This window comes from Buteo buteo, chromosome 5, assembly GCF_964188355.1.
Source record: "Buteo buteo chromosome 5, bButBut1.hap1.1, whole genome shotgun sequence".
In the NCBI taxonomy this organism is placed as follows: Eukaryota; Metazoa; Chordata; class Aves; order Accipitriformes; family Accipitridae; genus Buteo; species Buteo buteo.
Window position 1 is genome coordinate 23,251,399 of NC_134175.1, and position 26,534 is coordinate 23,277,932.

At 37.6% G+C, this 26,534-nt stretch overlaps 2 protein-coding genes and 1 long non-coding RNA gene across 16 annotated transcripts in view; 2 read left to right on the forward strand and 1 right to left on the reverse strand.

The window, feature by feature from the left end:
• The first annotated feature begins 1,128 nt into the window (after nt 1-1,128).
• Nucleotides 1,129-6,137, forward strand: SGO2 (shugoshin 2). The gene is made up of 7 exons (XM_075028128.1): nt 1,129-1,615; nt 2,250-2,425; nt 2,845-2,922; nt 3,667-3,749; nt 4,151-4,386; nt 4,872-5,057; nt 5,870-6,137. The coding sequence occupies exons 1-7, from the start codon at nt 1,474-1,476 to the stop codon at nt 5,890-5,892; spliced, it is 924 nt and encodes a 307-aa protein (XP_074884229.1). The 5' UTR covers nt 1,129-1,473; the 3' UTR covers nt 5,893-6,137.
• Nucleotides 1,386-15,390, reverse strand: LOC142031163 (uncharacterized). Of its 7 annotated transcripts, none has more exons than XR_012650434.1 (6): nt 15,262-15,390; nt 12,662-12,706; nt 6,678-6,810; nt 4,530-4,588; nt 2,611-2,665; nt 1,386-1,525 (listed from the first exon to the last, which is right to left on the reverse strand). It is a non-coding gene; the product is annotated as an uncharacterized LOC142031163 (long non-coding RNA). The 7 variants fall into 7 exon arrangements; XR_012650431.1 differs by having other exon boundaries at nt 12,625-12,706; XR_012650433.1 differs by having other exon boundaries at nt 12,620-12,706.
• Nucleotides 15,391-15,395: 5 nt separating this feature from the next.
• Nucleotides 15,396-26,534, forward strand: part of AOX1 (aldehyde oxidase 1) — a 46,745-nt gene continuing 35,606 nt past the window's right edge. For 3 of the 8 annotated variants that reach the window (XM_075028090.1, XM_075028092.1, XM_075028093.1), the window contains exons 1-10: nt 15,396-15,552; nt 16,661-16,718; nt 19,830-19,935; nt 21,140-21,248; nt 21,802-21,928; nt 22,772-22,833; nt 23,445-23,525; nt 24,369-24,449; nt 25,577-25,721; nt 25,892-25,984. In XM_075028090.1, coding sequence (XP_074884191.1) covers nt 15,493-15,552; nt 16,661-16,718; nt 19,830-19,935; nt 21,140-21,248; nt 21,802-21,928; nt 22,772-22,833; nt 23,445-23,525; nt 24,369-24,449; nt 25,577-25,721; nt 25,892-25,984 — 922 coding nt within the window. In that variant the 5' untranslated portion in view covers nt 15,396-15,492. The other 5 variants (XM_075028091.1, XM_075028094.1, XM_075028098.1 and 2 more) reach the window with 4 other exon arrangements.

A 26,534-nucleotide genomic window follows, 5' to 3' on the forward strand; every position in this document is an offset into this window, starting at 1 on the left:
TCAGCCAGAAAGAAATTTAACTTTCCACTGAGAAGGAATTACATGGATTTCTCCTTTTAACCTAAAGGAACTCTTTGAACTGAAAGCCAAATACCTCAAACTCTTCCTAAAAATCTCTGACAGCACAGAGGAATATCTGCAGTTCCCTACTCCCTTCCTCACAGTGTACTGAGATTGATGCTAAGTGTTTATGCAATGAATATTTGTGTTTTTTTAATGTTAGCATTATTAATGGTTAGTATTTAAAATGGTTTTGCAAAGACACATAGGTGAAAAGTTACACACATCCCACTGCTTCTTTTTAAAAGACCCGGGAATGTCACTTAAGAACTGGAAGCGTGGATTAAAGGTTAACGATTTATGCATATCCCATTTCTGAAAAGAAATGTCTGTGACCGTATGTAAGAGTACCTGTGAACTAGTTTAACGTGGGTGATTTTGCATGCACGTGACAAAACTGCTACAGTGCCCTTCCGGTTTTATCAACAAAGCATCAAAAAAGATGGACGTAGGTTGAGGTGCAAATCCGGCTGTAGATACAGAGCGGGTTTGTATCCAACCGTTACGGCCTGGCTATGCACTTTACCTCTGAATTATGAAGCCGAGAGTGTTACTGATTCTCTGGGAAGTCTGCCGTCTTTTCTTGCTTTCGTGTATCGTTTTCTTCAGATGCCGTCCATTGACGTAATTCTAAGTAACTCTTCCTACAGTACGGAAGGCGGGCACAGCTCCGTGGGCAGGCTGAAGGCCGCGCGCTCTCCCTCTCGCCTGCCGCCCCACCCGCCCCCGGGCCCGTAGCCCCGCCTCGGCCTGCCCCTCGGGGGTGGGGGCGCGCGGGCGGCTCGGCCCAACGGCTGCCTCCCGACGTCCGTTGGCGCCCGCGCAGCCGGGGGCGGCCGCGGGGGCGAGGCGGGAGCAGGCGCGCGCGGCCGGGCTCTCGCCTGTGAGGACGGGAGAGGTCGGCGGGCGGCGGGAGCCGCTTTCTCGAAGCGGTTTGCTGGCCCGCCGCTCCCTGTTCTCCCTGGGCTTTTGCGGGCTGGTCTCCCTCGCTGTTTATTTGAATGTACAGCATTTGTAATGCAGTTTGTGTAAATGCCTCCATTGAAAAATTTGTCCTGACAAAGCAAAAGCTGGTCTGGTCATATTGTGAAGTGATAGAACCTTGGGGTTTTTTCCCTTCTACGTGTAAACTTGGATAGATTACTTGAGGACAAGATCAAAAATCTGTGATCCTTTTAGTCTTCATGTTTATTAGGTAAATATTTTGCCACTCTATGATAATGTGACGAAAGTCTCAAGGAACAATTCATTAACCTGCTTGAATTAATTGAAGAAAGGTAAAGACTGAAGCAATTTTCTCAACTTCAGAGATAACAAATCCTGATAAGGGGCAATGAAACTTAGTTTTAAAAAGAGTGGGAAAGACCCTGCGTTACTTGGGCGTTCCTCGAGGCAACGTACAGGTTCCTTTTGATGATGGATAAACGAGCAACTGCTAAATCATCTACCATTTTCACCTCGGATGCTGTTAAAGGACATAAGAGGAGGGATGGAACATTACAAGCTGCAAAACGGAATGTTTCCTTAGCATCTAAAATCAAAACTAAATTAATAAGTAAGTCCTGTTAAAATAAAACCGAAGACATTTACTGTACTTAGAATGTATGACTTCAAAAGGAATAGGAATTGTATTTAATGTGACTTGCTGAATTGCTGCCTGTTAAAAAAAAAAAATAATCTTGGTAATACACAGTGTCACTAGGGAGGAGAAAAAAATTTAAGTTCCTAAAACATTCTGTAACAGATATGAGTAGGCAGGTTTTCATTAGGACAATAGAAGGTATGTTTGTAATTTAAAGCTTTTTTCTTCCTGTTGTCAAAACTCACATTTACGCTCAAAACATTTGAACTCTTTAAGCTTTAAAATGTATATTTTGTTTATTAGAAATTTGGAAACATGTTTATGCCTGTGAAACTATCCATTTTTAAATGCTTGCTTCTTAAAATAACCTTATTCCAAAAAATCCAGACTAGAGTAGAATCCGTGCATGAAATAAACTTGAACATGAAGTTGACAGAGTAGTCATCAGAATGACAGCCAACAGAAACAGTTTTATATTAGAAAGTGTTAGGCTTTGCTATTGTTCTACCAAAACCTACAGATAAAAATGTTGCTATAGAGTGATAGTTCATGCAGAGAGGGCCTGGAATTGAAGCTATTGAAAATAATATTATCTTCTCTCCTTTAGATAACTCATCTATGTTTAAAATATCTTTAAAACAAAATAATAAAGCATTAGCTGTGGCTTTGAGTGTGGAGAAAGAAAATTCTCGGAAGCTAAAGAATGAGAAGATTTTTCTTCAGAAGGAAGTAGAAAAGCTGCAGCTTCATAATATCTTGCTTCATCAAAAACTAAACTGTTTGGTAGGCTGCAAATAATATCATTTAAACTGAGATCAGCTAAACCAAGCTTTTTTCTTTTTTGGAAACTTAATATTGCTTATTAAAATGCTGGTTTAAATTATACGTCTCAGATTTGTGAAGTTATATCATCTGATAGCATACTATTAATGTTTGATTTTTCTTTCATAGGATTTTTTTGTACTTACTATTTTGTCCATCAGTGTAGATGTCTTTCCATAGCTATTTTTGTGTCAGCTTCACCTTTATATTTAAAGGTATTGAGATGGTATTAAAAATCAGTTTGTGCTTAACTGAGTGTAAAAAAAAAACAACCAAACAAACAAAAATTACAACATAGATTCACCTTTTTATCTTGTCTTTTCTTAAGCCAGAAACCACTTAAAATATATTTTTTAAATTACTTTTTCTTTTACATGCAGAATAAAACTCTTCTGGAAATAGAAGCATTTTTGAATTATAACCTCTTAACTGCAATAGAAATAAGCAGTCTTTCTAAGGTAAGATGTTTTTTGAACTATTACTATATTGAACTGTTTTTCCAGGATAATATTTTCAAAGCATCTAAACGAGTGCAATGTTGAAATCATATATGCATTTTAAAACATTTACCCAAATTCCTTAAAACTGGGGATGAAACCCTAGTCTAGTGAAATCAATTAAATTTTGCTGTCACTTGCACTAAAAATTTATGATTTAATCTTGTTTACAAGGTATCTAAAAGTTAAATGTCAGTTAGCTGTGACGAAGTCATGTGGTTAAAAAAAAAAAGCATAGTACTTCAGTATATGGTATTCTTCACCAATGAGTGAGCTACTTGCCTGCCTTGCTTAGTGCTGCAATAAATACCTTGCATGTGGAAACTTTACGAGAAAACATAGTCCATGTTAGTCCTTGTGGCATGGCAAAATTACAGTTTTTTTTTTTTAAATATTATTGTTGTTGTCTGTTCTAAACAGTTGCATAGTGTTGCTCTATGCATCTATACATATAATGCACTTTGCATTACATTTAAAAAGTCTATACATTGCTTTGGGATGCAAGTAGGTTACAGATTTTGATAAGTTTTGCTACAAATATTTTTCTTTAAAATTATTGTGTGTGTTTGAATATCATATAGCTTTCATCAGTACTTCTATTTTTTCCCATTCATTGTTTTTTTTTTTCCTGTGGATATTTCCAATACTTAAAACATAAGAGGATATTCAACTGTTTCTACTTCCCTACTGTTCTTATTTTGAAAGAATTTTCAGAGTTCTCTTCCTCTGTCAGCTGGTCCAAGTAGCCCTACTGATGACCAATTCAAGAGTACATGTCAGTCTGCTCGGTAAGTGGTTATATTAAATGCGGACATTGATAAGTGTCTGGATTTTTTTACAACTAATCTTTGTATATTGTCCTAGACATTTTTGAGGTAATGAGAAACAATTTCCTGTCTAATTCAGAAATTACCTATTTGCAACTTGGGATTTAGAGAGAGAGATTGAGAGAGAGAGTGGTAGATGAAACTTGTGTTTGAATAACTTGGTGCTTTCTTCATGGGAACTCACCAGCAAAAAGCAGGATCCTCTATCATAAAAAATACATTTGCCCCTAAGATAGAACCAGATTTCATACTTGAGTTCATGATTTCTGTTTTTATACATTATTAAGGGAATGTTTTAAACAATGGATTGTTATGGCATAAAATGTAATAAAAATCTGCATAGTAAAACTTCCTCTTTTCAGATCTGTAGAACTGCCGGTGAAGCTTCCTTTAATTGCAACAGCTAATGGAAACCAGCAAGATAGGCCTTCTGTGTGTGAAATACCAAATTCTTACCAGGGTACTGCTAGTCTGTCAAAGGAAATGCATGCAGATCAAGTCAAGTGTGCATTATTATTGCCTTCTGGTACAAATAGTCAAAAGTTAATGGAAATAGACCCAGTGGAAACAACTGTTGAGAAAAATATATTTTTAAAAGGTATGATGTATTCCTGTGCGGGTGATTTATTTTTCAGAGCTATCTGAGAATTAGTATTTAGTAATTCATTACTTGATGTGCAATACAGAAGGTATAGTAAGATTCCAAAACTGTAATAAACTAATAAAAAATAGAATGCTCACCCATAAGTATAGATGTCCTGACAATCACTTGTAGAATAATGTTCGTTGAAAAAACACAGCTGAAATGTAACAAAATTAATGTGAACAGAATAAAACTTTGATAAGATAACCAAATAATAACTGAAGTAGTTATAGAAAAATACATTTTTATCCCCAATTTCAAAAGTCCAACTTTGGTAAAATATGAAATTAGTTCTAGTTAACTAAATTTTTAAGGACCAACCACAGAATGTGTGTATTCAGTAAAAAAATAAAAAAAAGCAGTTTGTAATTTTCCATGCTCCTGGTCCAACCTTCAGTAATCTTATTCTGATAACTATACTGTATTCTTTTTTCCCCAAGCTGCTGAAATTTTTCTCTTTGCAGAAAATCAATTGTGCCCAGAACAAACTTGCAGTAGTGCCTTCCTGACTCATGTCAAAAATACACAATCTTTAAGACAGTCTGAGGAGTTTACAAAACAATATAATGATAATTTGTTGCCATTCTGTGGAAATGTGACTGAAAGAAAGAAACGTGCAGCACTTCGTAAGTCAAAAACTCAACCTACTATAAAGGATTTTGATAAAACATGTAGCTCAAATCTGCCTCATCATGGTATCAAAAGTGGCAGCAACACCAATGACATGAATTTGCAGGAAAGTTCAAGTGACTTGCCTCGCATTATTCCTTCACCTCTTAAATTTAGCAATGAAAATAAGATAGATTTTAAGAAGCTGCTTTTTACTGACAAGATTACACCTGAAGAAACTCTTTATGATGCTGATATGGAGTTGACTGCCAGTGATGCAGGTGAACTACTCACAGTTACAGTGAAAGATAAAGATAAATTACACCAAAATAAAAATAGTAATGCCAATTCTGATAAAATTTTAGCAAATTTCAGAAAAGTAAGATATTCTAAGAAGGATAAAGAGAAAATTAAAAGCAAGACTGAAATCAGTTCAAATTTGTATGCAGAAGAAGGGCACACTAGGGCTGACAATACTGAAGTTTCAAAAACTACTGACTCACAACCTCAACTATTCCGAAGTCAGATGGAACAGCTACCTACAGGAAATTCTGTAGGGAAACAGAGTTTGCTAAATACCAGCAAATATTATCAAGCACAATATTGTCCAAGTAAAGCTGAAGATACTAGGAGGACATACCAGGTTAACTTAATGAGTCCAGGAAAACAGGAGACAAATACAGAAACTTTCTTAGAAAAGTTTGAAGACATGGAAGGCAAAATACAAAAAGCAGACTTAAACTCCTCTATTAACAAGACCCCACCAGAAGTTTATAATGCTGAAAATTTACCATTCCAAGATAACACTTCTAATGTATTGCCTTTACAGTGGGACTTTCTGCGTACAAATGAGAAACACAGCAGACCAAAACCAAACAGGAAAACCTTTCAAAACCCTTCTAAAATGAACATAGCAAAATACTGTAGAGAGGAAAATGGACAGTATGGAGAATATCTTTCAAAAAAGTCTCAAACAGAGATACACCAACATGACAGCAAGAGAAAACAAGACCAGAGGAATATTATAACGAGAAAATACAACAAAAAAATTAGTTACAGACAAAGTGGAGAAACTGAAAGTGACAGCATTCATACAATTACTCAGAAAGTACACCAAAAAAGTAGCAATTTATCACCAGGCGCATTAAAATGTACATTGGCAAAGGCTAGCCGGAAAGCATATATAACACCAAAAGAAAATCTTACACAGTTTTCACTTAGTAAAAATGAAGAATTAAAAAATAAGGATGCATTGCATACAGAGGCTATTTGTGGAAATAAAATAACTGAAACTCAGCAAAAGCAAGTAGCTTTAGTTACTCAGAATGGTGTAGCTATGAATACACCACAAGCTAAAGAACAAGTTGAGGATGATGCTAATACATTAAAGAAAGCAGATTCCTCATCAGTGGCACATAAAACCCCTCACATTAGTAACTCCCCTGATAATCAGGTAAAGCAGAAACAGAGGTTTGGTTCTGATAGTACTGAGACCAGACCAGAAAAAAGTTATTTCAGGCACATTGATCAGGGGGGGCAGAATATTTTGGATGAGCAGAAAGTCCCTCATGAGATGGATTCCTTTATGAGCAAGTTAAACCCTATGGTTCAAAAATCAGAATTTTTAAAATTCTTACCTGTCGAATGTTCTAAGAATATGCCATTAAATGTAGATAGCTTTCTCCAGGAAGGTCTTTCCAATGTGGAGCTCCCAGCTCTTGATAACCACAATGCTTCCATGAACTTCTCTATACTGAAAAACTCTGAAATCTGTGGGGAAAATGCTCATAATAAAGCACTGGATACTGGAAGAGCAGAAGAAAAAACAGATCATATTTCTAAAGAGACTTACAAAAAGACTCTGACACCTTGCCATGGTAAGTGTATGGGTGAGAAAAAAAATGGTATTTTGAATTAGGAAGTGCCTGAAATAGTGGTAAGGTATCTTCTCTTAACACTATTCTACTCTTATTGCTTGCTTAGAGTGGATAAAACAGGAGTGGAAAAAGGTAAGACTGAAAATCACTAAAATTATTCATATTCTATATGATATCTCAGTCACAATATCTTTAAGTGTGGTAACTAATATCCTTGTTACTTTTTAATATATTCCAAGATGACATTTATTTGGGCAGCTGTAAGTCGTCTACATTCTTGAGGAGCAATTATAGTTGGAGCATGTATTCATTTTTGAAAGAATGTGATGGAATCCAGAAAGTTGGGAATAGAAAAGGTACAATAGCTTGGGCTTTTATACAAGGGAAATAAGAGTGTGAACTACACTGTTCCCTTCATAAATGGAGAACATAGCTGGACTTAAAGATTTTGTTTGTATGTGTTTAGAAACACTGCAATTCAACAGCAATTCTGCGGTCTAAAAAAAAAGTACTTTGAGCAGGTTTCCTCTAATCTACCCATAAGCAAACTTTCACATGACAACCTCTTTGTTAAGTAAGATACATTAAGACAATAATCAAACTTCAGCGTAGTCTGGAAGATAGGTTTAGATTTTTCTGTCATACAGTGAAATTACTGTAAGGCAGCTAAAAGAATATGTGACTATCACATCTATGCTAGAGTTTAAATACGCTTTAAAATGGAGCTTTGAAGTTTTGTAGCATGAGTGGTCTATTTTGTAAATGTATTTATTCTCACCAAGTTTACTTCATTGTCTCTGAGAATGTCCCAACACCTAGACAGTTTCCTAGCACAAATTAATAGTTTGAATCCCAAACTATCAAGCACATACCGCCTTGTCTTCATTTAAATGCTAGGACACAATGGCAAAAAAAAAATCTCCTATTTTACAGCACCACAGAATAGGAATACTGGCAGAATTAGACTGTCGTATTAGTCCTGGTAATTTGCAGTTGCATCTTCTCATCTTTGATTCCTTCTTTGGAAGGTAGAAAAAGGATCTAATAATTTTATTAGCTTTAATGATAAATTAGTAAACCCTTGTGATCAGCAGTATCAAAGACTACCGACATTAAAAGCAAGCTAATTATTTGATCTTCACCCATTTAAGCATAGTTCAAAAACCAGTTCATTTTTCATCCTACATCCAAATCTGTGTCTTGAATTAAAAGAAAGCAAGGAAATGCCATCCTTTCTGATGATGCCAGCTCTTCTGATGACTACCTGAGGTGTACTTAGAAATATAACTTGAAAGTCTCCTGTAATGAAAGTCTCTATGTAGTTGCATCTGTGTGAACATAAATATTAACACTGAAAGCATCCAGCTTTCCTAGATAATGCAAACTCATAGATGTCTCAAAACTCTTACTTCTTAAAAAGAAGCTGACCTGATCTCTAACCTTAAGCTTTAGGAAAGCTCAGAATAACAGTTTACTTGCACTTTAGAACAAATCAAGATTGATTTGTGAGGCAGCCAAACTTTGGAGGTTTTTCATGATTGGAAAGCCCTCTCATATAAACCAAATGAGCATTGCTCTTCCTTAATGAACTCCTTGAAAAGACAACGTTTTTCTTTTGCCTTCATAAATCAGGAAGAACTTGCTGCAAGCAGCCCGAAGTCACCATAATGTCTCTCATAATTAGAAGTAGAGTTAGCAGAAATCCAATGAAGAAGCTCTGACTTTGACTCTGCTTAACACATTTCAGAGGACTATTGATGAAATGATCAGTCTTACCCACTGAGATATTTCACTTGATCTCAGCACAGAGTTCTACTATGGGGCAACAGTAATTCATAGAATCACAAAATCATAGAATCATTTAGGTTGGAAAAGACCTCTAAGACTGTCAAGTCCAACCATCAATAATGTCCACTAAACCATGCCCTGAAGTGCCTTGTCTACGTGCTTTTTGAATACCTCCAGGGATGGTGACTCAACCACTTCCCTGGGCAGACTGTTCCAATACCTGATAACCCTTTCAGTAAAGAAATTTTTCCTAATATCCAATCTAAACCTCCCCTGCTGTAACTTGAGGACAGTACCATCAGCTTGACCATCAGTTAAGAGTGTGTATGCTAGACTGTACAAGGCATTCAGATGCTATAATAAAGAAAGAAAACCTTCACTTTTTGGACAGGTAAGAAAATATACAGTGATATAATTTATTAGTCTCAAGAGAAGCGCAACAAAACCCTCATCATTTATCCCATATGTGTATGAATTTCCTCTATGAGATCAATAGCATCCGTTTGCTGCCACAGAAGATTTAAGGTAAAGCGTTCGAACTCAAGAAATGAAGATAGGAGAGTTTCAAATTCAGTTCCTTTGGAAAACTACATTCCAAACATTCTCATCTGGATGCAGTAAATCTAAAACTTGACGTGTATCAGTGAGGAATGTACACTCTTGGAAGAACTTTTAAGGAATACAGATGAAGAGTATTTCTTTCATCTTGGATTGCTGTCTGCATTAAATCTTAGTGCTTTTCAGAGGGACTATGATCTATAAATGGTTTAGAATTTTTTGAAATGTTGGCTAAGTAATAACTTCAATATTTCTCCCAGGTTATCAAAATATTTGTCTCCAAATTAAATATTGATTGTTTAGTCTGGTGTTCTGAATTGGTCTTAAAGGATTACAGAAAGCTGACACAAATAGTACATCTACCAAGGCTGGTTACTTTTTTATGGAGTATTCCTCTTGGACATGTTCAGTGGTTCAAACTAGGAGGCATTGTAAATACTTTGGTAGTACACAGTTTTGAAGATAAGGAGGCTCACTTAATCACCTTGCTGTGCTCATTTTATGCATGTATGCTCAAAGAGCAAGGGTAAAGTTGGAAAATGCAGTACTAGAGAACTCTTGTTCTTGTACAGGTTGAATCTTCAGATTATACAGCATGCCCTGCCCCTGCATTCAAGGTTATGAGCCGTGTACAGTTTTACTTTTTTAAATGCAATAACTCCTGGGAATCTTAAGCAGCTAGCTGCAAATTACAGTGCTTATAGGGCTTTCTTAAAATGTCCCAAGAGCCATGGCAGACCTCAGACAGCTCCAAATTTGTGTAGGTTGAAAGCTGCTGTAGTGTCATTTTCTTTGCTCATCTATCCCCCCCACCCCCTTTTTTTAGCATCTTTAGAGTGGGAGCAGTAGCCAAAGTACCTGAATTAAGAAATACTAATTAAAAATAAGTATGAATTGAAAGATTCAGAAAATATTTAAAATGGGGCATTTAAACTACTGTATTCACAGGGACTATGGCTTTGCAAGATCTGACAAATACCAGTATACGATCCCACACTTCCTTACCTAAATCCTCCAAAACCTTAGAAGAAAACTCAGCAGCACCATCTAGACGAGGAAGAACCAGTATTTGCTACAAAGAACCCAATCTAAACAGGTAGGTATATGTAAATTAGGGGGTTTGCTTGGGTTTTTTGAGTACATAACTATCCCCAGTAAAGATTTGCTATTAAAACCCCCAAATAAGAAGTTGCACTCTCTCTTTCATGAATCTCTTTTGCAAAGACACTTCAGTGTTGATATAAAACGTTTCCAGTTAGTGTGGCAGGATTTCCAAGTGCCACTTCAATTTCTCATTGAAGCAATGAGACTGAGGAGAAATAGGAGCTAAAAGGAATGGAGGAAGTGTTTTTTCACTTTACCGTTGGCTTTTCAGAAATATTTATGCCAGATAGCTTGTAAAAGAACTGCAAAGGAATTAGAGTTACGTTTTTCTTTTACTAATTTAATAGGATGCTAAAATGCTGTAATGTAATATTTACACATTCTCCTCTTTTACCCCACAATGATAAGGTTCTGTATTTCTGGAGAGATACAGTAACTAGTAACAGAAAAAAATGTGGATCTCACTCAAGATTTTAGATTACTGTTTCCTATTTATATTTTATTTTCAAGTGTACTGTCCTGAATAGATGCTGTTAAGCTTTTGGTTTAAGTAATTTTTGAGTTTTGTCTTATAGGAATAAGTTATGATTACTCACATATTAATATGGTAAACTAAACCCCCCCCACACATTAAAAGACTACTATTTTTAGCATTATTTTGGAAAATAGTAGTTATCTATGCCTTCCTATTTCAGACATATTTATTTTCCATAAATTTAATTTCTTTAGTGTATCAAGCTTTCATTGAGAGTATTTACCATTTGGGATTGTTACTATAATTACATCATTATTATAATTATAGTTACATAGGTGCTTCGTGATATTCATACATGATGTCTTTTATTTCTTTTGTTTACAGCAAATTAAGGCGTGGGGATCAGTTTACAGATACACAATTTCTGGATTCCCCAGTCTATAAAGTAAAAAATAAAAGAAGTTTTAAAAGTAAATCAAAATTTATTTGAAGAAGACAAGAGAACTGCCTTGATGAACAATACTTCTAAAATGGGTACAATTTAAAAAAAAAAAAAAAAAGAAAAATGTTTAGCAGTATAGAGTGCTTATTGTTCTTTGATTAGTAAAGGTCTTCCAAAGTGGAATTTCCTGGAAAGGAACCCCTATACAAAGGACACAGGATACTTTACTGAGGACGGCAAATACAGGTTAGGCTCCACTCGTGTTTTGCATTTCTGGTCAGTAATTTATAATCTGTTTAAAGGGTTTGCAGCACTTCTTAGTTTGTAAGAAAAGTGTACATTTTAACGAGAATTAAAAATAAATCACTTTGGGGAATTTTAATGTGAGTTGTTCATATTTACCATGAGTAGAACCATTTCTCAGTGCTGGCTGAACAGACACAAGCATCCCAAATTTTAATAAATCCACTGAAACAGATGGAGACAGTCTTTTTTTTTTTTGATAGCTGACTTTTGGATTTGACAGAATCATACTGAAATTTGAATGAGGAAGTCTCATTTTGAGGAATAATAGAGAGAATTCTAGTGTCCAGAGTATGCGCCAGAGGCAGCCAGAAAGAAAATAGCATTGCAATAGAAATTCAGTAGTAAATAGGATCCAGACAAATCAACACCTTGAGCTTCCAATTGAGAGAGTGTTAGTGTGACAACTAATACAACCGCATCATACCATTCAGCTATCGGGTTTTGTTCTGCTTCCCGTCTGGATTCTCATGAATCACTTCTGCATTCCATAATCCACTGTCAGCTGACAGTTTTCTGGTATTATCTGAATCGTAGATGCTGCCAGCTGCAGGCTATAGTTCACAGCCCACACAACTTTTACAGATTACATCGGATAAGTTCAGGTTCATTTTGCAACCAAGATAGCCGTAGCTCATTTTTAATGAGATACAAATAAGTTAACTTCTTTAGGTTATAGAAGGTGGTTCTTCACACAGTATGCAGTTACACTGAGGAATTCCTTACTACAGGAGTGGATGTTATTAGTTTACAAGGGCTTAAAAATTGATCAGACAAATTAATGGAAGAAAAATCTGTGAGGAATTACCAGAAACACTATTTCTGGCACAGGATGTCCCTGAATTGCAAATTGTTGAAGTCTGGAAGAGTATTCTGAAGAAGCCTTACTATGCATTTGACCAATCTGTATACTTTTTCCAAGGGCATTCACTGTTGAAACTTTCAGAGACCAGTTTTTTGGTTAGCTAGACCTTTGGTCTGATATGGTACAGATACTCTTAAATTTATAACATATTCTTAAAAATACCAAACCAAACTGTATGCTTTGTACTTCATTGTAGCTTCCATTGTAACCTGGGACGTTGATGGAGAAGATAGTCCTGGAAACTGTTTCTACACCTGTTAAAGACAAGAAGGTGATTGGGAGTAGTCAGCATTGATTTACAAAGGGGAAATCATGCTCTATTAACCTGATAGCCTTCTACAATGAGACAACTAGCTTGGTGGGTGAGGGGAGAGCAGTAGATGTTGTTTGTCTCAACTTTAGTAAGGCTTTTGACATTATCTCTGATAACATCCCACAGACAAGCTGACAAAGTATGTGTTAGATAAATGCACAGTGAGGTGGATTGAAAACTGGCTGAACTGCCAGTCCCCACAGGGTTGCGATCAGCAGCATACTGTCCAGTTGGAGGCAAAACCGTAGAGCTCCCTAGGGTTTTATACTGGGGGCTGTACTGTTTAACATCTTCATTAACAACTTATATGATGAGACAGAGTGCAGCCTACACAAATTTAGAGTTGATACAGAACTGGGAGGAGTGGCTGAAACACTGGATGGTTATGCTGCTATTCAGAGGGACCTGGACAGTCTGGAGAAATGGGCCAAGAGCAATCTCATGAAATTCAACAAGGGGAACCTACGTTGTTCTCCTGTAAGTTACCTGAATTTCAGCTGCATATTTTGACAGAAAAATGAGTCGTACACATTGAAATGGACTCCTGGATATAGCTTTCAGGTGTGTCCATTCTACATGTAAGTCTTGAACTAAAACCATAAACAGTAAGAGGCAAAAAAGCATTATTTACAAATATTTAAGTAATACCACAACTGCTTCCTGTTGGTTTTTTATGACAGTCTGTAGCCCCAAAGCAGCTTTCCCAGGATCCTGTAGAACAGTCCATGTATGAATTTGGAGTTAAATATGCCACTAGCGAGGTAGTTTACATAGGGGACCTTTATCCCCTAAACAGAGAGCTTGTCTGTCTGTGGTCACCAGTTCCAGAGACCATGCAAAGGTTGTAAATGTACAGCAATAAGGACGAGATGTTTTCATATAGAACCTCACAGGAAAAAAAAGTATTCCATCTGTATGAAAATTCTTCCAATATGAAACTGACCTCATCACCCAGGCAATGTGATCTGTATTGCAAAACAGAGCTGTCAAAATGATTATCTGAGAAGTTTCAGCAAACAGCCTTTTTCTTTTTGAAACGTGCTGTGTATGGCATTACATTAGCATGACTGTTACAAAGAGGTGCAGAAATGGTTGGGAAGATAGATTCTATCCTGATTCAATATTATTTAAAAAGGAATTGCACATACAATATTTTTATACCTTTTTTCTTCTATATTTTATGAAGTTTGTAACTAATTGGGATTTTTTTAAATTGAAATGTTCTTGCTAGCTTTCACTGTTTATCAACATCACCAGCTGTGTCATTAGAAGTGCAACAGAAGAATCTGTTACAACTTGTGTTCCCTGTGCTGGCACTGCAGCAGCAAAACACAGTGGTTCTTTGAGTGGTTGTCTCTCTCTATTGCCTGAAAGCTAGAAACAGAAGCCCATGCTTCATTTTCTCAGAAAAAAATAATCTTTTTGGAGATGGTCTTAATTATTTTTTCAGTGAAGGTCCTGTTGTTCCACACAGCCTCAGGTATTACCAGCTAGACTGCTATGGTGTTCCAAATAAAAGCATGCAATTTTCAATAAAAGTATAAGGCCTAGGGCTTTATGCCTTAGCTTCTTCCATTCCTTTTTGTGTAGATATCTTTCAAAGTAACAAAGGATAAAGAAAATGACCTGAAGATGTGCAGAAGTTATTTTAAGTAACTCTGAAATCATATTATTGTTGCTACTGCCTTTCTTTCCTTGCTTTCTCCATCCCTACTGGTTTTGTTGCTCGAATTGATGTTCTATATACAGGGAAAATTGACTTTGTTGTTTTCTAGGATGCAGTTCTTTTAATTGTTCTGCAAAATGGTTGCTTACTTTAGGTACTGCATAAATAATGTTACATTGCCTGTTGAATCTTCACTAAATGTGCTGCTTTTACCAGATTAGTTGATATATTAGAAGCTCTTGCCAGGAAAAAGTTGTAAAAACAGCTGATGACATTTGAGATAAAAATTAATCTGTAGCTGTCACAGGGATTAAGATTATTTTGCTAAGGATAAGGTACTTTGAACTTTTTATAGCTTCATGTTTATTCAATCTGGTTTTTTTTTTTTTACATTTAGTATTTTAGTTTACCACTCATAGAGATTTCGATTGTTTTAAAATTTGTAGGAAAATTGATCCTATATATTTAGATTAAACAGGAAGAGGAAAATATTTATGATTCTGTAAACCCTTGCTTGCCCAAGTACCCCTTACAAATGGTTATATATACCTGGAAGTTACTGCCGATCATTTTGCGAGGGCCCATTCATGCAAAGTTCCCGTTGGGCTCACGATCACTACCTTGCTGGATTTTATCACAGTTTAAAATTACCTTTGGAGCTTTTATCGTCAGAACGCAACAACAGTTCGCGTTGCTACTGTTGCCACTGTGCTCTGGAGGAACGTGTACGTCCTTTGAGAAAGCGTGAGGCACGTCTTAGTGTTTGAAGGTACCTTAAAAGGATCCCGTAAAAAAATCGCGGTTAGCTCTGAATGTCAAGAACGACTGACCTGTAGCTGTCGGGGCTCCGCCGCGCAGCTCCCGGCGGCGGGGCGCGGTGCTCGGCACCGCCGGACGCGGCTGCCCCCGTGGGCTCCCCCGAGCTCCCCGCCCGCCGCCGCCGCCGTGTCCGCCCCGCTGCGGCGCTGCCCCGCCCCCGCCCGCTAAGGGCTCTCCAGCTGCGGCTGCTGCGGCGGCTGCCGGGGATTTCCTGCAGCGGCTGGTTACGGGGCTGGGGTACAATGTCTCTGCAAGGGGCGGCGGGGACTGAGGAGCTGATTTTCTATGTGAATGGGAGGAAGGTAAGTGTTGCCCGGGAAGAGTGTGGAGAAAGGGGGGCTGCTGTTCCAGAAGTAACCGCGAAGGCTGTTTGGTTTCCTTTCTTCCTCATGGGAGTGTAACCGAATCCTCACACGAGCCTTCAGATGCGTTCCTTCCCATCTCCTCTGTGCTGCGTAAGAAGCCAATCAGCCTCCAAGTGTTACTTTAGTTAGCTAACACTTTTCTGCGTACAGCAAGTGCTGTTGGAAGGGGAGAAGCAGCAGAAGAGGACAAACATGATTACAACATCCCAGTTTAGTTAGCTCTGCTGCGTTTGGGGAGAAAAAAAAAACACATCAAAGTGAAGCGGACTTTCAGCTGGGTATCAAATCTGGCTGGTGAGCAACTCGTTTTTCATTTGTATGTGCCTGGCTTCTCATCTTTGGTGGTATCAGAGAAGAGGTATCAGGTGGCATCAGATCTTTAGAGGCACAACGGAAATTCAGCAAGACTCAGGTGCCAAAATACGGACTATTGGCCAACATAAAGATAGTATTGCAAGAACAAAATTAAACTGGTTGATTCGATGCAACTGGAAGGAACTAGCTGATTCTAAGCAACAGAATAAGAAATACTGTAATTGATCAAGAATGTAGGTATTTCTGTTGCTCTCTGTTGTTAGTCCATTACAGCAAGGGAAAGTTTACATAAATAAAGCTAGAAGAAAACTGGTTCCTGCTGATAGCCTTACAGGCTTTCTCTAGTGTTCATTCCAGTAGGTTGCAGTGCCAGGGAGACTCTAAAATCTGCAAATCATTAATTCTTTATGCTATGTTGCCTCTGTTGTAGCAAAGTTCTGCTGTGTTTTTATTTCTAGCGTGGCTGACAATAAATACCCTTTCACTGAGCAGCAGTTATTTTTAGTAGTTGCAAGGTGCCCTGGGACTTCTTTCCTGGAAACCTATCTGCCCGAGAGGGAATTTCCAGAAGGAGCCCAAACTGCTCTGTGATCTTTGGCAATTAGTGTAGTTCTATGAGAGGGAACCAGAGAAAGATTCTCTTCTGGCTTTGTGGGAATGTAGTCTCTGCCCTGAATTTTGAAAAGACTTGGTTTTTCATTTAAACCTTGTTTTTCATTTCTTACTGCAGATAGTAGAGAAAAATGCTAATCCTGAACAAATGCTGTTGTCTTATCTGCGAAAGAGACGTATCCTTTTCTTGTTTGTTCCCTTAGGTCACTCATTTGAAAGCCTTATTCGAGCAAAATTCTCATAAATCATAATTAAAAGGTGATTTACCTGGTTAAGGAAGTTGTGACTCCCTTAAGATAAAACAACCATAATAAATGATGTGTCTTTCTTAAGCCAAATACTCTTCTGTGAGCTGCTGTATTTTTAGCCTAGTTTCCTATGCCATGTATGTATGTATCCGTGTTCCTCCCCTCTCCCCCCATAAAGAAACCTGAGAAACTTTTGGCCAGTATACATAAAGCTTGACAGAATAGGAGTCTCCAAGTTTTGTAGAAGTCTCTCTCCCAGGAAAGGGGAGATCTTGTGATGAGACCCTGAGTCTGCTGGAATTTTGAGGTAATCTATGTTTTCTTATGATAAGAACTCCAAACAGATCTCTAAACTCAAAACCCAGGTTTAATAGTAAGTAAATATGAACAAGTATGTTCTTAAAACAAAAAAATTAAGTTAGTTAGACAAGACAGAAGTTGCAAGAGCTAGAACTCTCACGCTGCCAATTTTGTCTTTGCAGACAAGGTTCTTTCCTCCTGTCTTGGTTTCAGTCCACAGCTCAGTGGCTTTCTGGGTTGCTACAAATTGTGCAGTGCTTGCTCTGATCTTTTGCTGTCTTTCTCTTCACCATTTCAGACACTTGACCGTGTGTCTGCTCTCAACTGTTCTTAGGTGGTTTGCAAAATCTGCTGCGCCACAAGCTTATTCCCAGTGTTTATGAAGCTGTTGCATAATATTCTGAACACGTGTGTAGGGACTCACAGCTGGGAGCAGGAAGCAGATGTGGGGAAGAGCAGAATCTCCCTTTTTGCAGCTTCCTACACTGTCTCACAAAACATACCCTCAGAGGGCAAGTGATGTACTGCATACTATAGAATTCACACAGGAGAGTTTACATTTGTGTCAGAGGAAAACTTAAGTCGAAACACGTTTGTTACTGGTCAGTCATAAGGGGGAGTCTGGAGCAGAATAGGTTGCTGTAGTTATGGTGGTCATGAAATTATTCTTCAGTAATTTGAACAACTTCAGACTCTATCGGGTTATAAAAAGTAGAATCATAGAATCATTTAGATTGGAAGAGACTCTTAAGATCGAGTCCAACCATTAACCTGACACTGCCAAGTCCACCACGAAACCATGTCCCCAAGTGCCACATCTACATGTCTTTTAAACACGTGCAGGAATGGTGACTCAACCCCTGGGCAGCCTGTTCCAGTGCTTGATAACACTTTCAGTGAAGAAATTTTTCCTAATAACCAATCCAAACCTCCCCTTTCATGACTTGAGGCCATTTCCTCTTGTCCTATCACTTGCTACTTGGGAGAAGAGACCAAGACCCACCAAGTAGCTCACTACCAGCCCTACCACAAGAGTTGTACTTCATTGTTAAAGTGCATTGGTGAGTGAGATAATCTAATTCTGTACTGACTTGTTCTGACATCTTGAAAAATCATTTAATCTTTCTGTATCATTGTACCCTGCTTATAAAATGAAGATGAGATTAACTTTTTTTCAGGAGCTAGTTGGTTTCACTGTGCAGTTTAAATGTCAACCTGTAGTATTCCTGCCCTCTGTTGCTTAGATATGTATGGCGGTGTGCTATTCCCCGAGATGTACCTGCCCAGCTGTGTCTCAGACCACTTTGTTAGCCAGTTACAGGAACTGATCCTTTTCACAGCAAGCCTCCACATATAATTGAGTTAACATAGCTGGGGGACAGCTAACTTTGGTAAAGAGACAAAAAATAATGTCAGGAAACAAAAATACAGGACAGAAATATCTTAAGCTGATGCTGCTAAACTCTTAATAATATGAAATGGTTGCCTAAGTGAGCATGAAGAACTGTAGCATCTTCCAGTAATGTGTTTTATAATTGCAAGGTGCAGTATAATACCTCTCTGAACATCCTGTCATCCTTTTTTTGAGGCTAAATGCCATAGAATTGGCACATTAGACCACTGTTTATAACTGGAAGCCCCATTGTAAATTAACAAGTAAATAGTGCATGAAGGGAAGAAACTGTAGCTTAAAATGTATTTGCTTTATCTGACAGGTTAGTATGTCTGTGAAAGGGCTCTCAGTAAAGCACTTTATAGTGGAAAAAGTTGTAGAGCTTAATTAAATAAGACCTTAAAGCGATACATGCATCTCAAAGCTTTACTGCAAGTGAAGAATGCTAACCGTCACATTGACAAACATTTTTTTCTTTTGATGACGTGGTGTGAAAAGGAGACGGCCTGTATACCTTCCATCATTCCTGGCTCCTGGTAGACAATTCTCTTCTTGCACCTTGTGCCAGCTGTGGAGTTCCTCAGACCTCTCTGTGTACTAATTACACTCATTAGGCCAGCAGAAAACTAATCCAGGAAAAACAGAGACTTTCAGTTGGATTAGGGAGTCAGTCACTAGTTAGTCAGCTCATCATTAGGTCATGGAAGGGATTGGTAAGAAAAAGACTTGATGCAAGAGGTCTTGGGTTCTGGAGCAGGTAACATTGGGAAGAGGGGGAAGAAATGGGGAATAAGTCATCTTCCTTTTGGTTGCTGTAGAACATTAAATTAGCTGTTTGTCGAGTCACAGCTTCAGATTGGTCACTGTTCCAGATTCATAGAAATGAGCACTTCTCTCATAAGTGTGATCTTTCAGATGAGGTGCAAGGTTAATATCTGGACTATAAATGGGCCTTCTGGGAAAAACTGAGATATTAATTTTAGTGTTCCACTGGAACTTCAGATATGTAGCTATTTTGCCCATTACACGTTTCTTCCTTTCATATTTTCACTTGGAAAACTATTTTTCACTTCCTCTTTCTGTCCCAACTTACTCCTCTTCCAAAAGAAGGTCAGAATCAAGCTTTCTGTTTTCTTGGGAACAGGATTTTGGTCATGTCGTTCCTTAGGTTCAATCTTATTTTCACTGAAAATTTTAATCCAACATAGAAAGGAGTCTGATACATATGCTGTCTTACCAAACTGATTCTGTGTTCCTTAGCAGTTTAGGAAAAAAGGTGTCCTCAAGCATTTGAGCAGAACAAGGACCAAAATGAAACCTGATAATTTTTTTTTCCCTAATAACAGTATTTTCAGTCCGTCTTACAGGAACTAAGTATGGCTGTGGAGGAGGTGGTTGTGGTGCCTGCACAGTGATGATATCAACTTATGAGCCAGCTTCGAAGAAGATACGGTATTCTTAAATTTTGAAAATTTTGAAAAACACATAGAATTTTACGACTGTGGATACCATTTCCAGATATGAAACTGTAAAAACAAAGTTGTGAAATCTGTACTTAATAGTAAAAGAATCCAAAGGAAGGATCACTTTAATCCAAAAGAGAACACTGTAAAAAAATAGTGTTAATTCAGCTATGTAGTACATTTGCTGAAATACTATGCTCAAATGCTTAATTTGCTCATATATGCTGACAGCTCCTTTGAGGAGTTTTCTCTTTAGGAGGCATACATTTAATACCCTTTGTATTGACCACTGGAATATGGTGCCTACCTGCAGCTCTGTCATATGACTGATGGGAAGATAGCGCAGGCAGAAGTTTGAGTCTTACCATCCCTTTAATACTGAACTCCCTCCCTACACCCCACCCACAAAAAGGAGGACATTGAAACTCAAAACCTGAGTTTCATCAAGCTAAAAACTGGAATAAATTACTTTTAAATTGAGAAAACCCTAGTCAAATTGTTAAATGGTAACATGTCATTGTCAACTGAATATTTTTTTTAAGGTGGGGAAAAGGTCAAAATGTCCCAGTTGTTCCTTTTGACAATTGCATTACATTGGAATGAAATGCAAATGAAAATGCTTAAAGTTATTGTAAGAGTTGAAATTAAAACAGTCAGAATGACACTTGAAAAGAAACATTTCAACTATAGTAAAACAAAATATTTTATTGCTAATGATGAAAAGCTTTGAAGAATTTTCATCTTGGTATGTTGTTCCTATTTAGAATGATATTTATTTTACATGAGAATTTCCTCTGGGTCAGAAATTTGATTATAAATTTGCAGCAGCAATTCTTTACTTCCTTCAAACGACTACACCAACCCTCCCTTCCCCATCTTCCTCCTCCAAAATACGCTTGACAGGTTCCTTGTGGGCACGAGAGATAAGAGGTCAATTGGAAAAGACTGAAGTATCAAGGAAGATATGAATTCTACAGAACTGTCTTCATAGATACTTTTTTTTTTTACTGGGGACAAGAGACACGGCTAATAAGTGATCCCTTCCTTAAAGCTTATTCTCTTCTCATTCCAAATGTTGATAGTGACTGTTTTGTAAATATAAGCTATGTCTTGATTGACAGCTAAATAATATTCATGCATCTTTATTATAATAAAATAATATTCATGTTCTTTTTCTCCTTTATGTTCCAAAGACATTATTCAGCAAATGCATGTTTGCTTCCCATTTGCTCTTTGTATGGTGCAGCAGTGACCACAGTAGAAGGTGTTGGAAGTACAAAAACCAGGGTTCATCCAGTTCAGGTGAGAGTACAGTATCACTGTGTAAGAGGATTACTCATTTCTTCCTTTGTATAGACTGGCTTGAGTGGCAGTGCTTTTAGGACATGGGAATTCCATATGACGATTATTCTCCCTGCTAAATGATAACAGAAGACAACACAAGTTTCTGATGGTTGGTTGATCAAGGCTGTTGAGATATGGCTCATGATGGATCTTGCTTTAATACTAACAGCCTGAGCAAATAGTTGATATGTAAGTATTGTTGGAGTGGATCAGGCTTGTGCTCTATTTGGGCTAATGGTGCATCTTGAACAATACCCCTTTAGCTGATGTTCTAGTATAAAGGCAAAAAAGACAGAAGCCCACTGAAGGTTAATTAGCTTCCTTAGTAAGATGTGGCCGGGCATCACACCCAAAATAATTATTCTTATTTGAGGTTGCTTAAATTGTTTTGCTTAAAAAGTCTGATTTACTATGAAGACAACATTTGGTATGGTGTCTCCTGTTTAAGAGAGAGTTCATTAGAATGGTGATGTACACTGGAAGGAGTGCTATTTGTGGTGTTTCTTTTCAGGAAAGGCTTGCCAAGTGCCATGGTTCCCAGTGTGGTTTCTGCACCCCTGGAATGGTGATGTCCATATACACTTTGCTAAGAAACCACCCAGAACCAACATCAGAGCAGATGATTGCAGCTCTGGCTGGTAAATATTGCCACTTTTTCATTTGTAGGTATGTCCTTGAACCATTTTCTTCAGGTATTTGTGTATGTGAGTGCATGTCTGTGTGAGTACACGTGTATGCGTGTATGTATGTACTCTACACAAATTGTGCTTCCCAGCAGAGTTGCTACTGCATACAGACCTTGTATTCTCTGTCATTCTTTTCTCCTGGAAAATGAAGCATGCAGCTGTGAATTTTTTCAGGGACAGGTGTTGAAAACATCCCCATATATGTCTTTTGGAGTGCTTTAAATCAGGTGTGCAAAAATGTTGTCCTACTGGAGAAGTAGCTGCATCTGAATGTCTCTGAGATCCCATTACATCTGGAGTTGAGAATCTCAGAAGCCTCATGGGAGACCCCCTTTGTGGTAGGAATAAACCAGTTAAATACGGCAGAGAGATGCAAACCATCTTCACTAAGGGAAAGTGTGAGCATTTATTGCATGTAAAATAGCCTTCTGTCGTCTGTTGTGCTCTAGAGTCACTGTGGAGCCAAAGGCATTTCCTGTTACTATGAGGTGAATTTAGATGAAGGTGTGATGTTAACCTCCTTCACTATTAGAAATAAGTCAGGAGGAAGGAGAAAAACATTTTGAGTGGGTGAAGAATATTGTACAATCTCTATCTTCATACTCCCCTTGAAATAATAGTCTTTTTCCTCAGGAGCTGCAGGGTCCTAAGTCTTGTGACACTGATCTTTTTTGTTTTTCAGAGAGCAAACACTTCTCCTTGAGCTTCAAAAACACAAACCTCATATAAAGATGTGACACTTTAAAGCTATATGCTTTAGAACAAAGCTTTTTCTTACTCATTTCCTTTTTTCAGGGAACTTGTGCCGCTGTACTGGATATAGGCCAATCCTAGATGCCTGTAAAACCTTCTGTAAGGTAAGTAGTGATGATAAGAATACTAGATTGTGCCCATTAGTGTATATATGTATACAAACCATCAAGATTTTCATTAAGATCATCTCTTCCCTCTGTTAAAAGATGTAGATCCTAGTAAGGTGTATAGTGGCCTAACCCATTACAAAAATTGGTTAATACAAATGAACTTGGTGTCTAGCCTGGATTATGAAGAGTAATCTGAAGTAACTCCGTGTGTTTTACTCTGGGTCAGTACCAGCATAAATCAAAGCAGAATTTGGATCAATATTCTTAGTAATTTATCACGTAATGCAATATGTCAGAAACCTACGGTGAAAGAAATGGGAGAGTGAACAGTGAGTAAAAGAACTAATACAGACCATCTATGTGTGCTTTCACAAGGTCAACTGAATTTCAAATAGTATGAATTATTTTGCATTAAGGACATCTGATGATTTTAAGTTATTTTTTTAATATCACTTCTTTAATACATAACCCTTCCAATTTAGCTTGTTATTAAACTTCATCTACAACTTCATTGAAATATAAAGAGACACTCTTACTGGCTTAAGTAGGCTTTAACTCATTGCCATTCTGGGTAATATTTCACTAATGGAATATTCCTACTTTAGGAATCTGTTTGTTGTCAAAGGAAAGCAAATGGAAAGTGTTGCCTGGATCAGGAAGATGATTTGTTTGACAAGGAAGAGAAGGTAGGGTTTTAAGTATTTTACCTGTCCTATTTAGGTATAAAACTTATAGAAAAAATATTGCATGGCTTTTTTCTTGTAATTAAAGTAAATGCAGTATACTCTGCCACTTTTATCCTCCACCTTATTCACCTTACATAATATTATTTGTAAAATAAGATATTTTATTATTCCTCGCAAGAAATTTGGAGATATTTCTAAAAATTAAGGATTCTTTGCGTACATTTGTATGAGGAGGTGATGAGGTGGCAGGTAGTTGGTATAAGGTAGTTTGGATCTCCAGAGCTGAGATTTGAGCAGTTCGTCAAGTTCAGGAATAGTCTCAGCTCGACTCATACAGTGATCATCACATTGTGCAAGAAATCGGGGTATATGTGAAACTGTCTTAAATCAATGATCAGTGATGATCTGAATGTAACCACTGATCTCTTAGGAATCTAACTGCTGACTTGAGTCTGAAGAACTGATACACTCTTAAAAATCAGAGTTATGATTGTAATTTTAAATGAAACCTCTTATCCATATGAATATTTGACCAGCTACTTTCTTACAGTAGGACTACAGGAAGCCTGTACTTAGTCTTTCAGTTGCTTGCGTCTACACTGTCATTTGTGTTAGCAGTGAACTTTAAGAAATTGTTACGAACACTTCCTTCACCTCAGCAGCTCCAAATGATGCATGGTAATTTAGCACCAAATCCAAATGATAATGGAATTACTAAGTTTCTACTGACCTCAGTGGGACCCTCATGGTTTGTTTATGGTTTTGCTTTTTTTTTTTTTTTTTTTAATTGAATTAATGATGAGAGAAAATTCTTTGTCTTTGCTTGTTTTCTTTCTTTTTAAGGTTTCCACCAGACTATTTTCAACAGATGAATTCCAGCCCTTAGATCCCACCCAGGAGCTTATATTTCCTCCAGAACTAATGGTAATTTTTCCTGCTTACAGACTATTCTTTAGCTCTGTCTTTTCCTTAGTAGTCCATAGTTCAGAACTCATTCTGAAGTCTGCTTAGCAGTAATTCATCAGAAGAAATGTCATAACATTTTAATATAAATCCAAAATCATATTCCTTTTTATTTTTCCAGTGAGCTTATTGAATATTCACATACAAAAAAATAATCATACTGGGAAAATGAAGTTGCAGAGTTAAGTATTAGGTGACAGGACAAAGTAATCTAAACTGGGTTTTCAGTGCAGTACCTGAAGACACAAGTGCTTCTCAGCAACCTGAATGGCAAACACCTTTTAACATTGGCAAACCAATGCATTTTCCCCATTTTGTGGCTTAATAGTTTTGTTGTCTTTTCAAGTGTTAGCCTCAGATAGCGACCCAGACCAGGGAGTGTTTAGCCCAAGTGATTAAAGTATGACAAAGATATAAGCAGCTGAACTAAGGGCACTGGAATGGAAAGTGTCAGGCATCCTTAATTATTGACAGCAGTACTTGCCCTATAAAAACTGAAAGCTGTTTGCTTTACATTATTGTCCATCTACAGATTCAAAGCCAAATTCTCTGTAACTAGCTGGCTGGTTATGGAGAAACGTTGATAGCTGTGGGACAGGGGTTCTTGACTGTGTATTTATACCACTACTAGTTCACAAGTTATTTCCAAGTGATCAATGAACAGTGCTAGAACAGCCAGAGACATGCATACGCATGCTTAATCTAGAAAGGGAGGCTGCTGCCAGTGTCATTGGTGACCTCCAAGCAAGCTAAGCGTGCAAACACCTCACTAAGTATTTTTTATCACTTTTCCAATAATTTCAGCGATTGCAGGATCTATTCCTACGTATTTTGCTTGGGTGCTATTTCTTATCAATCAATCTGTTTATTAGCTCATTGGAATTAATTGAAGACGTTTCACCGATGCAGTTTGGAAATTCACCACTGTGCAAAGAGCCAGCATAACAGTCCCATTTCTGTCCAATTTTGAAGGATTAAGTAGAACTACCATTGTTTAAGAACTTCTTTTGACTTTCAGTCTAGTGTCTATTAGACCTTGCACCTGTCTATATGTCTAAATATTTAAACCTCCCTTATTTCCCCATCAGAGAATGTCTGAAAATCAACCAAAAAGAACTCTGTTTTTTCATGGGGAGCGAATGACATGGATTTCTCCTGTAAGCTTAGATGAATTACTGGATCTGAAGGCTGCCCACCCCAAAGCACCTCTTGTGGTTGGGAACACCAGCGTGGGTATGTATACAATCAGAATGGCTCTTGTTGCCATAGTTCCAGTGTGCATGGGAGGAGTGGGGCTACATTTATCATTCCTTTTGCATTTTCGTCCTTAAGCTTACTCTCTGCTATGTTGGAGTTGTCATTATGGAAAGTGTCTTTTGTCTAAATCTATTCCTATCTGGTAGGACCTGAGATGAAATTTAGAGGCGTGTTCCATCCAATTGTTATTGCTCCTGCAAGGATCCCAGATCTGAATGTGGTGAAACGCATGGATGACGGTCAGTAGACTTTACTTTGTTCAGACATAGGAGATTCTTCTGCAGTAAGGGATGCTGCTGCATTCCATGGTGCTGAAGGTGTGAAGTGCTATGCAACTCATTCCTAAGCATGCTTGGTTCTTTCCCAGGTCAAGATGGCTTTGGCTACCGTCCCAGCATATGGTACAGTTTTGTCTTCATGACACAGTGCAGTACTGACCAGCAATATTATCTTGGGCCCCATGAGTCATAATAGTGCAAAGGAATTATTCTGTTAATACTGATTCTGGTGCTAAGTCATGCAATATTTGCTTTGTGATCTCTGTACCATGCTATGGTGTATAGCAGAGAGAGACCCATACAGAACCACAGAGAGAGCTGGCAACATTGTATGCTAGTTCTACATTACAAAAAAGGCTGTGATTAAACTGGCATAGCTAATATGCATTAACTAATATTGTTCTCAATCATAAGAGCATTAATTATTATAGATTAAAAATTTTATACCTCAATTTATATATTTAAGGTAAGCACAGAGATTTTTTTAGACAAATTTAGACTAGGTTTTAGT